Raw genomic sequence first — 12691 nt, 5'->3', positions numbered from 1 at the left:
TCTTTTCAACATCAAGATCATCAAGATCACACATAAAATCATCCCATCAATCATCAAGATTATATCACAATTATCATAAAGGAATTCATCAAGACACAAGCATATTGAAGGAGCCAAAGGAGGAGATTATAGCAAGGAAAATAGGTTTTGTTGAGACGTGGGTTACCTCCTAGCCTTAATTAATTTCCTTGGCTATGAAGGGTGTTTCTGTAAGATTTCTTCTTTCTTGATTTCTCCTATGGGAATTCTTGTGTGGTGAGAGTTATTGTGGTGTGAGTTCTAGGTGCCTCCTATGTCCCTATTTATATATCTAAGAGTCCTAATTAGGGTCTAAGTGGTATGGGTTTGCTAATTCTATTTCCTATAGGACTAAGGGATTGGCTTTAGGGATAAGGGCCCATGGACTATGGTGGACCCCTTTTTAGCTAATTAACTAATTTTAATTCCTTTTTTAGGGTGAGTAATTAATTAATTAATTTGGTTTAGGGGTCGTAACACGGGGTGTTATAGTGTCCCTCATTGTTGGTTTGGTGGTGTGTGCATATTAGAACTTCCTCCTTGAGCCGCTCCTTGTGTATGCTTTCTTCCACTTGAAGATGCCATATCACACAATAGAATCGGTCCTCGTGTTGTTCTTCTTCATATTGCTTTGTTAATCTCATGTTCAAAGGCCAAAAGTCCAAGGTTCTCCTTTGATCTTGTGTGCATTCAATCTTAGGAAAAATGGGTCAACAAACTTTCTCCTCACAACTACAAGTAGTTGGTGAGGGTGAGTACAAACACAACGAAATGCAATAAAAACAAAGAAAAAGTAACAACCATTCAAACAATGAACAAAGTCTAACTTCCAACCAGCAACAAATGGTTAAAACCTAATGCCATCCCCGGCAACGATGCCATTTTTTATGTTATTTCTTTTGATGTCATTTTCTTTTGGGTTGGTTTGTTTATATTCTTTTGCGTGTTCTTCTACCCTCACGTTCATCTCACGTGAGAGTGGTAAGTAGTGAGGATAAACCTTGGATTATCGTTCTTAATGATGGCCGCTCGGAACTAGCCCTAGGTTGCTAAAGTTGGGAAGCATTGTCAACATCATGGATTGCAGGCAAGTTACGCCAAACAAGTTGATTAACGTCGTAGTTGAAGCACAAAATAGTAACTAACAAATAAGCAACAAATAAGAAACAAGTAGGGGTTGGATTACTTGGTGTGGATGAAGATGCTAAGGGATCATTTGACATAGGGAGATAGGAGTCCAATGCTAAGTCAAGAGAGTGGCTTATGCCCTTTCACACCATAGGTTACTAAGGCTTTGTCTAGGATTCACCTAAACCTTTCCACAAACACCTTGCCTTCAACTCTTTCATAGCCAAACCCCGTAGGGTTCCTTGAGCTAAGAAATGCTAAAGATAGGAGCATGGATTGATCTAGCATAGATCAATCCGTCACACGCCATAGAAGGTGATCAAGTTCCTAGGATTCAAACAAGTCAATCCTCAACAACAAGACATTCAAGCAATGGCATCAATCAATCCCTAATTAGGAAATAAATCATGAAAGCATCATCAACACACACTAGCACAATCCAAACCATAGCTAATCTAGCCTACCATGCACAAATTAAACACAAAAGCATTCATGAATCTAAACATAGCTAAGCAAAATAGAAATGGAAAATGGATAGAAATTGTAACAAAAGGAGATTGACAAAATGAAAACAAACTTGTAAGATCTTTGAATTGGAGTTTGTTAAGCTCTTCCTTCAAGAAATCCCTCTAGGAAATCTTCTACAAAAGTGTTTTTCTCTTAATCTACTTGCTAAGCTTTTCTATTTATCTCTCTCTAAAATCTCTAGTCCTCCCCTAAATTCTTATCTAAAAACATTTTAAATAGCCTCCTCTTTCAATTCCTTCCGCAGCTTCGTCCAACGTGTCGTTGAACTTAGTGGAATTTCAGCCATGTTTCACTCCTCCACAACATGCACTGCAACGCACGTTGTGGCTGTATTGTTTGGTCCTGGCTTGTCTCCTTATTCCGCTTTGCTCCCGGTTGTGCCACTTTGCCTCGTTTAAGCCCGAAACTCACCTGAAAACTTGTAAAACACAAAGTGCGATGATAATTTCCTAAATAATGTAAAACATGGCTATTTGGCACACAATTACTACACAAAGGATTACTTTAAACCTAGAATTCACTCTAAAGGGACCCTAAAAGTGTGTGTCTTTGGAACTTATCAAACTCCTAAGCAACAATTTAATCATTCATAAGATTAGCTTCGTATCTAAAATTATTTTTTTTCCTAGTTAATTCTTTAAACTAATCTTAGTGCTTACTTGATTAAATTACCTAAATTTATTCTAATCAAGGTAACGGAACATAAGGGACTATAAGGATGAAATTCTAAGGTAAAAAGGTGGGATTAATAAGGGATACCTGCATCTTCTTCGCTAGCAACGACCTCCGCCTCGGCTGGGTACGACTCATGATGAACTCCTTTTCCAAGGGGTGGTCTAGACCTCCTCACAGGTGCTCCATTGCCTCCGCTGTCGTTCCCATTTCGGAACTGTCCTCCCGGTTGTGGCCTTACATTAACATTCTGACTCTGGCGCGCTACTTGTTCATTCTTGCTCTCACACTCAAAGGATCTATGCCGCTTTTTCCCGCAGCTGAAGCAGGTCACTAGCCTCCCATAACAGTCAAGTCCCGGGTGACCCTTACTGTAACACCCCCGATTTCCATACTAATTTAAACCTTAATCATGCAGAAAACTAGCCATAAAAACATACACAGCAGAAGACTAAATATGGAATATATGGAAAACACAGGGTGCTATGCCACGCCCACCCAACGGTGAACGCACAGGCGTAAACATCTGCAACATAATCCAACTATCCGAAACAAAGTCAACGACAAGAAGTCAAAAGTCTAACATCGGCGCACAGGCCAAAACATCTCAAGGTTCAAGGGATCTATACTAACAGTCTCTAGACCGCGCTCTCGTCTACTCATGAAACACCACCCCCCCCCCACCCAAAACAAGGCCCAAATAAAGCCCTAACACAAGCAGATTAAACAACAAAACTAGCACAGCGGAAGACAAAAAGGAAAACTGGATAAAAGAAATCCAACGGGGTGTTATGCCACGTCTACCGAACTCGGTAGCGCTAAGGCGACAATCTGCAAGTGTATAAAACTATCCCAAAACATCAATCTAACTAGATGGGCGCACAGGCCACAAAAACAACAAGGATAAAGGTACTAAGCTACCAGGCTGTAGACAACGCGCTCGTCTAAACATCACCTGAAAGATACAAAGATAAACATGGGACGACGCCCGGTCAGCGATAATGCTAGTAACCCACCAATACCGTTAAGTATCATAAATAGGTAGATATAAGATATAAAAACCTTTTTCGAAATGGAATACATAAGTATATAAGTTAAAAGCCAAGATCAAAAGACAACACAAGACTCATCACTCTCAAGGATAACACCGGGAACACATCCCAAACCACAAAGGTTAACCACCACACGAAGGAATAAGACTCACACATGGCAACACATGCTCCTTGTGACTACACACGTCACAAGAAAGAGAACTCACCACAATGGCTACACAAGCCCTCGTGACATCACCCATCACGAGTTGATAAGCCTTCCTTATGCCCTGTTCCAACTAGAGCCATCGAAACGGTCTCGCGGGGCTGGACGGGCCAAAACACAGCAAAGCCCGCCCTCGTAGCGGGACGGGCTAAAAAGCCCGCCTCTTAGTGGGCTTGGAGTGTGGCCGGCCCGCCCCGCCATGCCAAAGCCCGCTGGCGGGGCGGACTAGCCCGCCAATCAATTTTTTCACTGTGTTAATTTTTTTTAATAAAAAAAAAATCACTGTATAGACATACAGTAACACTACCTAGTATTGTATTCCTATAAATCTATAATCCTATAAGTTATAACACACTAACACAATTACACAAACCAAAATAACATGTATTAAATACTAAATATATATACAAAATATATATGTATTAGCAGGTCGCGGGCTAAACCCGTGACCCGCCTGACCCCCCCCCCCCCCCCCCCGCCTGGACCCGTGACACAGGCGGGACGGGCTAAAAAACCCGCCTCTTGGCGGATCAAAATTTGAAGAACCCGTCCCCTACCTACTGCAATACGGGACGGGTCGACCCGACGGGTAAAACCCATTTTTGACGGCTCTAGTTCCAACCTTATGGCTATCCCCAACCTTGTACCTTCTTCCACCATTACCTCCAGGACCCCTGTACAGCCAAGTCCAACCTTATTCCGCCGGGACCGTCGTCCCCCACCAACAACCCGCCTATAAGACCACCAATTTCATAGTACACAAGGTACCGTACACACACATGGCACACGTGCCCGGATAACACATGTTATCCCCCAATCACGTGAACCTTTCTCGAAGGAACACAGCTCCATAATCACGTCACGACCAGCACTAGGACCGCTGCAATACCTTGGTGACTAGCGTCCCATACCACTAATCGTGCAATCCAGGTAAAGCCACACACGCGCAACAACTCACACGAGTCAAGCAACGGATTACAACGAAGGTAGGAAACATACTCAATCAAGGAATGGGTCACCACCCAACGATAACAACGATGTATAACACAAGTTAACATCAACCACACGGAAGGTACGAACAACACACACGCTAGCATTAAGACAACAAACTAGCATGCTTAACAACGGGGAAACTCAAGATAATTCCAAGGAACACACAAGACACCTCTTGGTTCAACGAAGCACAATGTTGAACACTTAGCACGATTCCAGACACCAAAGATCCTACATGGATACCTACCATATAGTTCTAGACCTACGAAACATCAAGAAGACGCTCAAATAGTTCCATAGAAGAACAACGGGAAGTCAAAAGATCAAATACCGAGACAACCGAATCACGGAGAACAAATCCCAACATCACCACAACCATGTACCCGCGGGTGGACCCACGGGTAGTGTCCCACCCGTGGTTTCGCCCGCGGGAACAATATCCCACGAGGCTGTGTACCCGCGGGTAGGCTAGCGGGTGGTGCCCCGCCCGCCGTTCCGCCCGCGGGAACATACCTGTTCCACAATAAATCCCTTCGGGAATTTTCTTCTCCAAACACCAATTCAAGTCCAAAACATGTAAAATCTCACCCATCACAACAAAATGACTTGAACCATGGAAAATGCCAAGCAATGGCACAAAGGAACCCTAAACACAAGCTCTAGATATGCAATATCACAAGATAAATGCATAAACCCTCACATTTCATAGCAAAGAACAAGTAGAATCCAAGAAATCACATATAGGTAAGCAAAATAGGTTTTGTAGAGCATGGGTTACCTCTTGTACACCAAAAGACTTCAATTTACACCACCACAAGCTCCCCGCAAAGCTTACTTCTCAAACTTGTAATTTTGCAATTCCTCATTTTAAGTAAATTGACAGAATTAGATAACTGACTTAGATTACTGATTGATTCAGTTAAGGGGACAATCAGTAATGATAAATCATGAAGAGAATATAAAGTGAAGATATCCGCACAAAAGCCAAAGACACAGAATGTTTACCCAGTTCGATACGGTGTGTATATACTTCTGGGGGACGATCACATAGGCGTCCAATCCACTAAATCATAATCCAATGTACAAAGGTAGATGTACAATAATCTTACCCAAGTGCCCCAGACAAGGTACAAACCAGTCTACACAGGTTTAGTGGATTGTTGAAGATGGAGAGCCATGCATACAGAAGTCCAATGAAATCCCTTCACTTGGAGAGCCCACTCTGATGCAGTCCACTTCAATGAGGCTCTATAAGGTTGTTCCCACAACAGTGTGATCACAGTGTCCTTTCGTTTTAAGTAGCAGTATCTCTTCTCAAGTTCATCATCTTAATCACCATGAACGTATTGTACTGAGAAGACGCATGTCAATCAAAGTTCTAGTCTCATATAGCAGATATGGAGTGTTTCTCTTTATTTTCGGCGTAACCCTAATTCTTGTCAAATAAGGATACTTATAGATCCTTCAATAAACACTCTCCATAGTTGACTTTGATTGTAGAAGGTAGGACTGTAAAATAGGAATGTAATCTCAGAAGATTAGGTTCATACCTTTCTTGAAAATATACGATGATCATCTTTCCATACTGGTCTGATAAAACCGCGTGAGCCTTTTAAGGAAACAGCTTCCTATATTAGATCTTCAGTGTCAGTTCTTCTGTTATTGCTTCTGATTGATCAGTTAGCTATAGAACCAAACGAACAGACTCTAAACCTATCTTAGTATGCCATAATAATATTGCCAATTATAATATGGGGTTTTTGGACATATAAAAACACTAACAAACTCCCCCTTTGGCTATTATTTGGCAAAACAACTCGAGTACATCCATAATGAACTAAGATAGGTTATTATAAAGAAGCAACCCATGTGTCCGAACGGATTACATAGAATAAAAGCAGAAACATAGGATCCAAAATAGTTTAGGATAAAAAACACAACGCCCAGCCACGGCCAAAAGGTACTTCAAACAAAAAAACACCAAAAAACACTCCCCCTGAGTTCATACTACTCCCCCTTTTTGCCAATGGTAGCCAAATATTCAGCATTGGAGGGAGAGTCACTGTCAGACTTCACAGGATCGGCAGCAGCAGCAGCTTCATTCAGGCTCAAACGAAGAAGAACAGTGGCCAGCTCAGTACGAGCTCCTGTCAGTTGCTTTGCAATAACGCTATGCACCGTCTCAAGGTCAGCAACTCTTGCCTTCAATTGTATGGAAAGCTGAATATCCTTAGCATGAGGAGAGTCATCAGGCACAACACCGGGTTCAGAATTGGATAGGGCAGTCACAGGAACAACATCCCGAATGTGATCTCCAGACAGAAGACGTTTATCAACAGTATAGAGCAACGTTGGGCTGATTACTTCACTGGGCATAGGCTCAAGGCCCTAAGTGGTAAGGATGCCAAAAATAAGATTTGGGAAGGGTAGTCTTACCTTATGTTCGCGTGGGTGAATCAGGGTGAGGATGTGATAGTAAATCCATTTTGCCAGATCAAGTTGCATCTTTGTTCCAATTAGAAATAAGAACCCAGCCAGAAGCTTGCCAACTGTGTGAAAATGGGCTGATGGGAGCCAGTTGTGGAGAGCTAGGCGGTGTAAAATCACATATCTAGACGTGAGATGAGAGCTTTGCAGATAGTCCTTGTCACCCGTAGGCCATGATTTTGTCTGCCCACCGGTCAGAGTTCTGGCAACCAAGTCCCAGTCAGTAACAGCTTCTTCTTGAACTGCTGGCAAGCCATAGTATTCATTAATCATATCCGGCCCAAAAACATACCATCTTCCTCTGATAAAAATCTGCATTGGTCGTGGCCCTGTGAGAACGTCAATCTCATCATTCAGATTGCAATAGAATTCATATGTGAGCAGCTTAGAGTAAGGGCAGATGTCCGTGACAGTTTTCAACAATCCGACTTCATTCAGCAAGGGCAGAATGTCACAAACGGAGTTCAGCTGGTTCTCATCCACCGATATTTGAACAATAAGTTCCCTTCTAACCATAGTAGCCCATTTGGTCTGGGCAGCAGGAGATACAAACTGTGGCTGGTAAACAGATGGGTCAGTTTCTTCAACAGGAGGGACCTCAGGAGTGACACTTTGTCCTCTTGATCGTGTGGATGGCTTCCCTTTTCTGACAGAAGGGGCTGGTACAGAGGTAGCTTGAACAGCAGTAGATCCTTTCTGCTTAACAGATGATCGCAGAGTCTTGAACACTTGTTGAACAGGCGGGTTTCCTTCAGGTTTAATATTCTCACTCGACTATCTCTTCTTCTCAGGCTGATCCACATCAGCATTATCATCACCTGTCTCAACAACAACCTTTACTGGGACATTCTTCCTTTTTGACCGTCTTGTTTCCTTGGTTGGGGACTGAACCGGAGTCACAGAGTGGCTAGAATCAGAAACATTTGCAGACGAGCTTCCAATAATATTCGAAATCTCTCGAATTTTGAAATTCGTGGAGTCAGGATTAGCAGTTCCCTCAATAGTTCGAACATCAGATTGAAGTGCTTGAGATCCATACACTTCAGCCAGTATTTTATCATCTTCACTGGAGGATTCGGAAGGATGAATCACTCGATATGGTTGAGGGATGGTATCAGATGGTAGCCTAGCAAAGTGTCGCACATGTTCCAGACTTTCTCCTAAAGATGTTGCAGTGTAGATAGGAATTCCACCTGTTTTCTCAGACTTGTGGGGGCTTGATAAATCAACAGTTTCAACAGTAGCAGGTAAAATAGGAGTGTCAACAGCAGAGCAAGTTTCTTTAGAGACATCAACATTCTCAGCAGGAGACAGAGCAATATGATCAGACGAATAAACGACTAAATTCAGTGGATTTAGCTCATCAAAGGACTTTGCTTTCTCATCAGACAAATGCAAGACATCAGTTTTCATACCAATAGATTCAGTCAAAGGCAGAGATAAAGATTCAACATTTACAAGAGGCTTTTCGGAATCCAAAGCAGTTAAATCTTCAGAACTAACAGGCACACAAGATGGGGTAGCAGGAACATCAGGTTTATCTGGTGAAATTTCAATAGGAGTTTCAGAAAAGTTTGACCTGTTTCAGAGAATCTCCTGCCTGTGTGTTGCCTCTTTTTGAGCAGCTGCGAGATACAGAGGTTGCGCATCCGCTTGCCTTCGAGAGGCCTCAACCAATTCTAGGGCTCGATGTGCAAAGTATTGAAGGAATGCTCCGGCCCGATTTCCATCCAAGGGTTCTGGAATATATACTGGAGAAACTTCATCACTGGCTTCAGAAACCATCATAAGCAGTTCAGTCGCATCATCTTCAGACCATTCTGCATAAAACTCTGGGTAATAGGTCCTCACAGTTACTAAAATCTCGTCGCGAAGTAGAGGATCAAATTTGAGCTTCTTCTTCATAGCAAACTGCAGCAGTGTCTGAATGTGCTTAAGAGCCACCTCCGGAGAATGTGTCTTGCTTCCAAGCTTGATAATGATGTTTCTTACAGGGTCTGTCATTGAAGGTTATGTGCGAGGAGAAGAGCAGATCACTGAAGGCAGATTTGCAAGAGAGATAGAAGGTTGAGAGCTGAGGTGTTCAAGGATGAGATGTTCTTCTTGACCCGGTATCATATAGGCTTAAGGGTGATGAACCCTAATTAATGCGGCTTGTCAAATATCATGCAGATGCGATTGATTGACACAACGGTACAGCTCCTTTTTAGGAAGGAAACGGAGACCCAAGGAAATTTGAAATTCGAAAAAGAGTTAATATCTTTTAAGATATCTCTGAGAAGTATATGGATAAATAATATTCTTAGCAAAAATAGAGTGGAGTCTTTTAGGAAAAGTCAAATCATAACACTGACCTGTATATACCAACTCCTCTCTGACGGACCAACTGCTTTAATCAATCAATTCTACAAATTCCCAGAGCAGACCTGAGAATTTCAAAACGATTAGCATCCAATGGCTTGGTCAGAATGTCCGCCAGTTGTTTATCTGTCTGAATATATTCTAATTCAATTACCTTGGATTCAACCAGGTCTCTGATGTAGTGATGCCTGATGTCAATATGCTTCATTCTGGAATGTTGAACAGGATTCTTGGAGATGTTAATAGCACTGACATTGTCACAGAAAAGTGTCATTGTTCCTTGAGTCAAACCATAGTCTAGAAACATCTGTTTCATCCAAACCAACTGAGTACAGCATCCACCAGCAGCTATGTATTCTGCCTCTGCAGTGCTTCGTGAGATTGAGTTCTGTTTCTTACTTAACCATGATACTAAGTTCTTACCAACGAAGAATCATCCTCCAGAAGTACTTTTCCGATCATTAATATTCCCTGCCCAATCAGCATCACAGTATGCAACCAGATTCAGTTCACTGTCCTTGGAATACCAGAGACCATACTGTATTGTTCCTTTAACATATTTTAGAATACGTTTTGCAGCTATCAGATGTGATTCCTTTGGGTCAGATTGATACCTTGCACAGATTCCAATACTGAACATTATGTCTGGTCGAATGGTTGTTAGATACAGCAGACTGCCTATCAAACTACGATAGACTGTGTTATCCACTGATACACCAGTTTCATCTTTCGATACTTTTGTAGAGGTGGAGATAGGTGTTCTGGATGATTTACATGATTCCAGATCAACCTTTCTGACAAGATTCTTAGCATACTTCTCTTGCGAAATAAAATATCCTTCAGAACTTTGCTTGACCTATAGACCTAGGAAGTATGTCAGTTGACCAACCATGGACATTTCAAACTCTTCCTCCATTACTTTTACCAACTCATCAGTGTATTTCTGCAGGGTTGATCCAAACACAATGTCATCAACATAGATTTGGGCTATGGTTACATGACTTCCAGTAGTTTTTACAAACAGAGTTTTGTCAACACTTCCGCGTTTATACCCATGCTGGAGCAGATACTGTGTCAGTCGTTCATACCAGGCCCGTGGAACTTGTTTAAGGCCATAGAGAGCTTTTCGAGGCTTATAGACATAAGAGGGATGTTCTGGATCTTCAAAACCTTTAGGTTGAGCCACATAGATATCTTCATAGAGATACCCATTCAGAAATGTTGTCTTGACATCCATCTGATATACTGTAAATCCCAAAATGCATGCGACAGCCAACAAGATTCTGATTGACTCGAGTCTACTACAGGAGCAAAAGTCTCGTCGTAGTTAATCCCTTCAATCTGTGTATAACCTTGAGCCACCAACCGAGCTTTGTTTCTGGCTATATTCCCTGCTTCATCAGTTTTATTTTTAAAGATCCACTTCGTTCCAATTACGTTGACACCATCAGGTCTTGGTACAAGATTCCAAACATGATTCCGCTCAAACTGATGTAGCTCCTCCTGCATTGCCTTGATCCACAGATCATCCTGTAAAGCTTCTTTGACATTTTTGGGTTCTATCTTTGAGGTATAGCAAACAGATCCAGATATTTCTGTCAGATTATTTCTCAATCTGCTCCTAGTCTTCATCCCATCTGTTGGATCTCCAATAATGTTATCTAATGGATGGTTTTTCTGAGTTCTGGTGGGTTTGTCTTTACCAACATCCTTTATGAGATCTATCTCCTGTTCCGAACTTTCTTGATCTTCGTCTGACGATTCTTGTGGTTTGAGCTGACTGTTGTTATTACTCGCATCTGACTCGCTTAGAGAAGACTCTATCACTGTTGAGTCTACTGATTCTTTCGGATTGTCATCGATAACCACGTTTACTGACTCCATCACAGACTGAGTCCTCTTGTTGTAGACTCTGTAGGCACGACTGTTCGGAGAGTACCCAAGAAAGATGCTCTCATCACTTTTGGGTTCGAACTTCCCTCTTTGTTCTCTATCAGCCAGCACATAACACTTAGTCTCAAACACATGAAAATATTTCAAATTTGGCTTCTTTCCATTTCAGATCTCATATGGTGTTTTCGACATTCCTGGTCTAAGGTAGACCCTATTTAAAGTATGACACGCTGTGTGAACTGCTTCAGCCCAGAAGCGTTGTGGCAGATGTGAAGCATGCAGCATAACTCTAGCCATTTCCTGTAAAGTTCGATTCTTTCTTTCCACTACTCCATTCTGTTGAGCAGTTCTAGGAGCTGAGAATTCATGTGATATACCATGCTCGGAGTAGAAGTCTGAATATAGTGAATTCTCAAATTCCTTTCCATGATCACTCCTTAATCTCTGAACTTTTATAATAGATTCATCCTTTTCCTTCTGAACTGTTATGCACAGCGTCTTAAAAGCCTTGAAAGCTTCTGTCTTTTTTCTCAGAAAGTATACCCAGCTGTATCGAGAGAAATCGTCTACACACACAAATATGTATTTCTTTCCCCCAATGCTTTCAGTCTGTGTTGGTCCCATGAGGTCTATATGGACAAGGTCTAGGCATTTCTCAGTGGTGATACCTCTTACAGCTTTGTGTGGAGTTCTGATTTGTTTCCCAATGGCACATGCGCCACAGATTTTTTCTGGATCAATTCTGATCTTAGGTACACCTTTTACTGCTTCCAGTTTGATCAGCTTATCCATATCTCTGAAGTTTATGTGACCTAGTCGTCTATGCCAGAGTTTCGATTCATCATATTTGGATAGGTGACACGCAGTTTCATTTGTCAAAACATAGCAATTGTCTGAGGACCGGGTTCCTTCCATGACTAGTTGATTTGCTTTGTCACTAACTCTGCAGCAGTTACGATCGAAGCACACATTCCAATTTTGAACACACAACTGACTGATTCTAATTAGATTTGCTTTCAACCCATTGACTAGCAGGACTTCTTCTAATTGAGGTAAACCTGGTACATTTAGTATACCTTTCCCAACGATTTTACCTTTTTGTCCATCACCATATGTTACAGCTCCACTGCTAGGCTGAACCGCCATCAGACACTTGATATTTCCAGTCATATGTCTGGAACATCCACTGTCGAAATACCATCTAGCATCAGTTGTAGACGCAGTCAGAACAATGGTGGGCTAGTAGATAACTTCTGACTTTCTGACCCAAACCTGTCTAGTGAAAGGTGTAATAGTCTTATTCTGATATTTTCCCTTTCTTTGATATCTGTAGAAGAAGTAACACTCCGGTCAA

The 12691-nt window shown here is 41.9% G+C and overlaps 1 protein-coding gene across 1 annotated transcript; it reads right to left on the bottom strand.

Annotated features, from left to right (window-relative positions):
• Positions 1-6603: 6603 nt before the first annotated feature.
• On the bottom strand, positions 6604-9087 carry LOC109162674. Its single transcript, XM_019311356.1, has 4 exons — positions 8741-9087; positions 7885-8662; positions 7033-7779; positions 6604-6984 (listed from the first exon to the last, which is right to left on the bottom strand). The coding sequence occupies exons 1-4, from the start codon at positions 9085-9087 to the stop codon at positions 6604-6606; spliced, it is 2253 nt and encodes a 750-aa protein (XP_019166901.1).
• Positions 9088-12691: the final 3604 nt, after the last annotated feature.

The sequence above is a fragment of the Ipomoea nil genome, unplaced genomic scaffold, assembly GCF_001879475.1.
Source record: "Ipomoea nil cultivar Tokyo-kokei standard unplaced genomic scaffold, Asagao_1.1 scaffold2957, whole genome shotgun sequence".
Classification (NCBI taxonomy): Eukaryota; Viridiplantae; Streptophyta; class Magnoliopsida; order Solanales; family Convolvulaceae; genus Ipomoea; species Ipomoea nil.
Note: the sequence above shows the minus strand (reverse complement) of the source record. Positions and strands in the feature narration are given on the sequence as shown.

What these genes read in the sequence shown, in the direction of transcription:
- LOC109162674 (XM_019311356.1), bottom strand. Translation starts at nt 9,087, where the DNA reads ATGACAGACCCTGTAAGAAACATCATTATCAAGCTTGGAAGCAAGACA. An exon ending in TTGGTTGAGGCCTCTCGAAG is followed by an intron (nt 8,663 to 8,740) that starts GCAAGCGGATGC and finishes TCTCTGAAACAG; the next exon opens with GTCAAACTTTTCTGAAACTC. An exon ending in CAGGTGATGATAATGCTGAT is followed by an intron (nt 7,780 to 7,884) that starts GTGGATCAGCCT and finishes TCTGTTAAGCAG; the next exon opens with AAAGGATCTACTGCTGTTCA.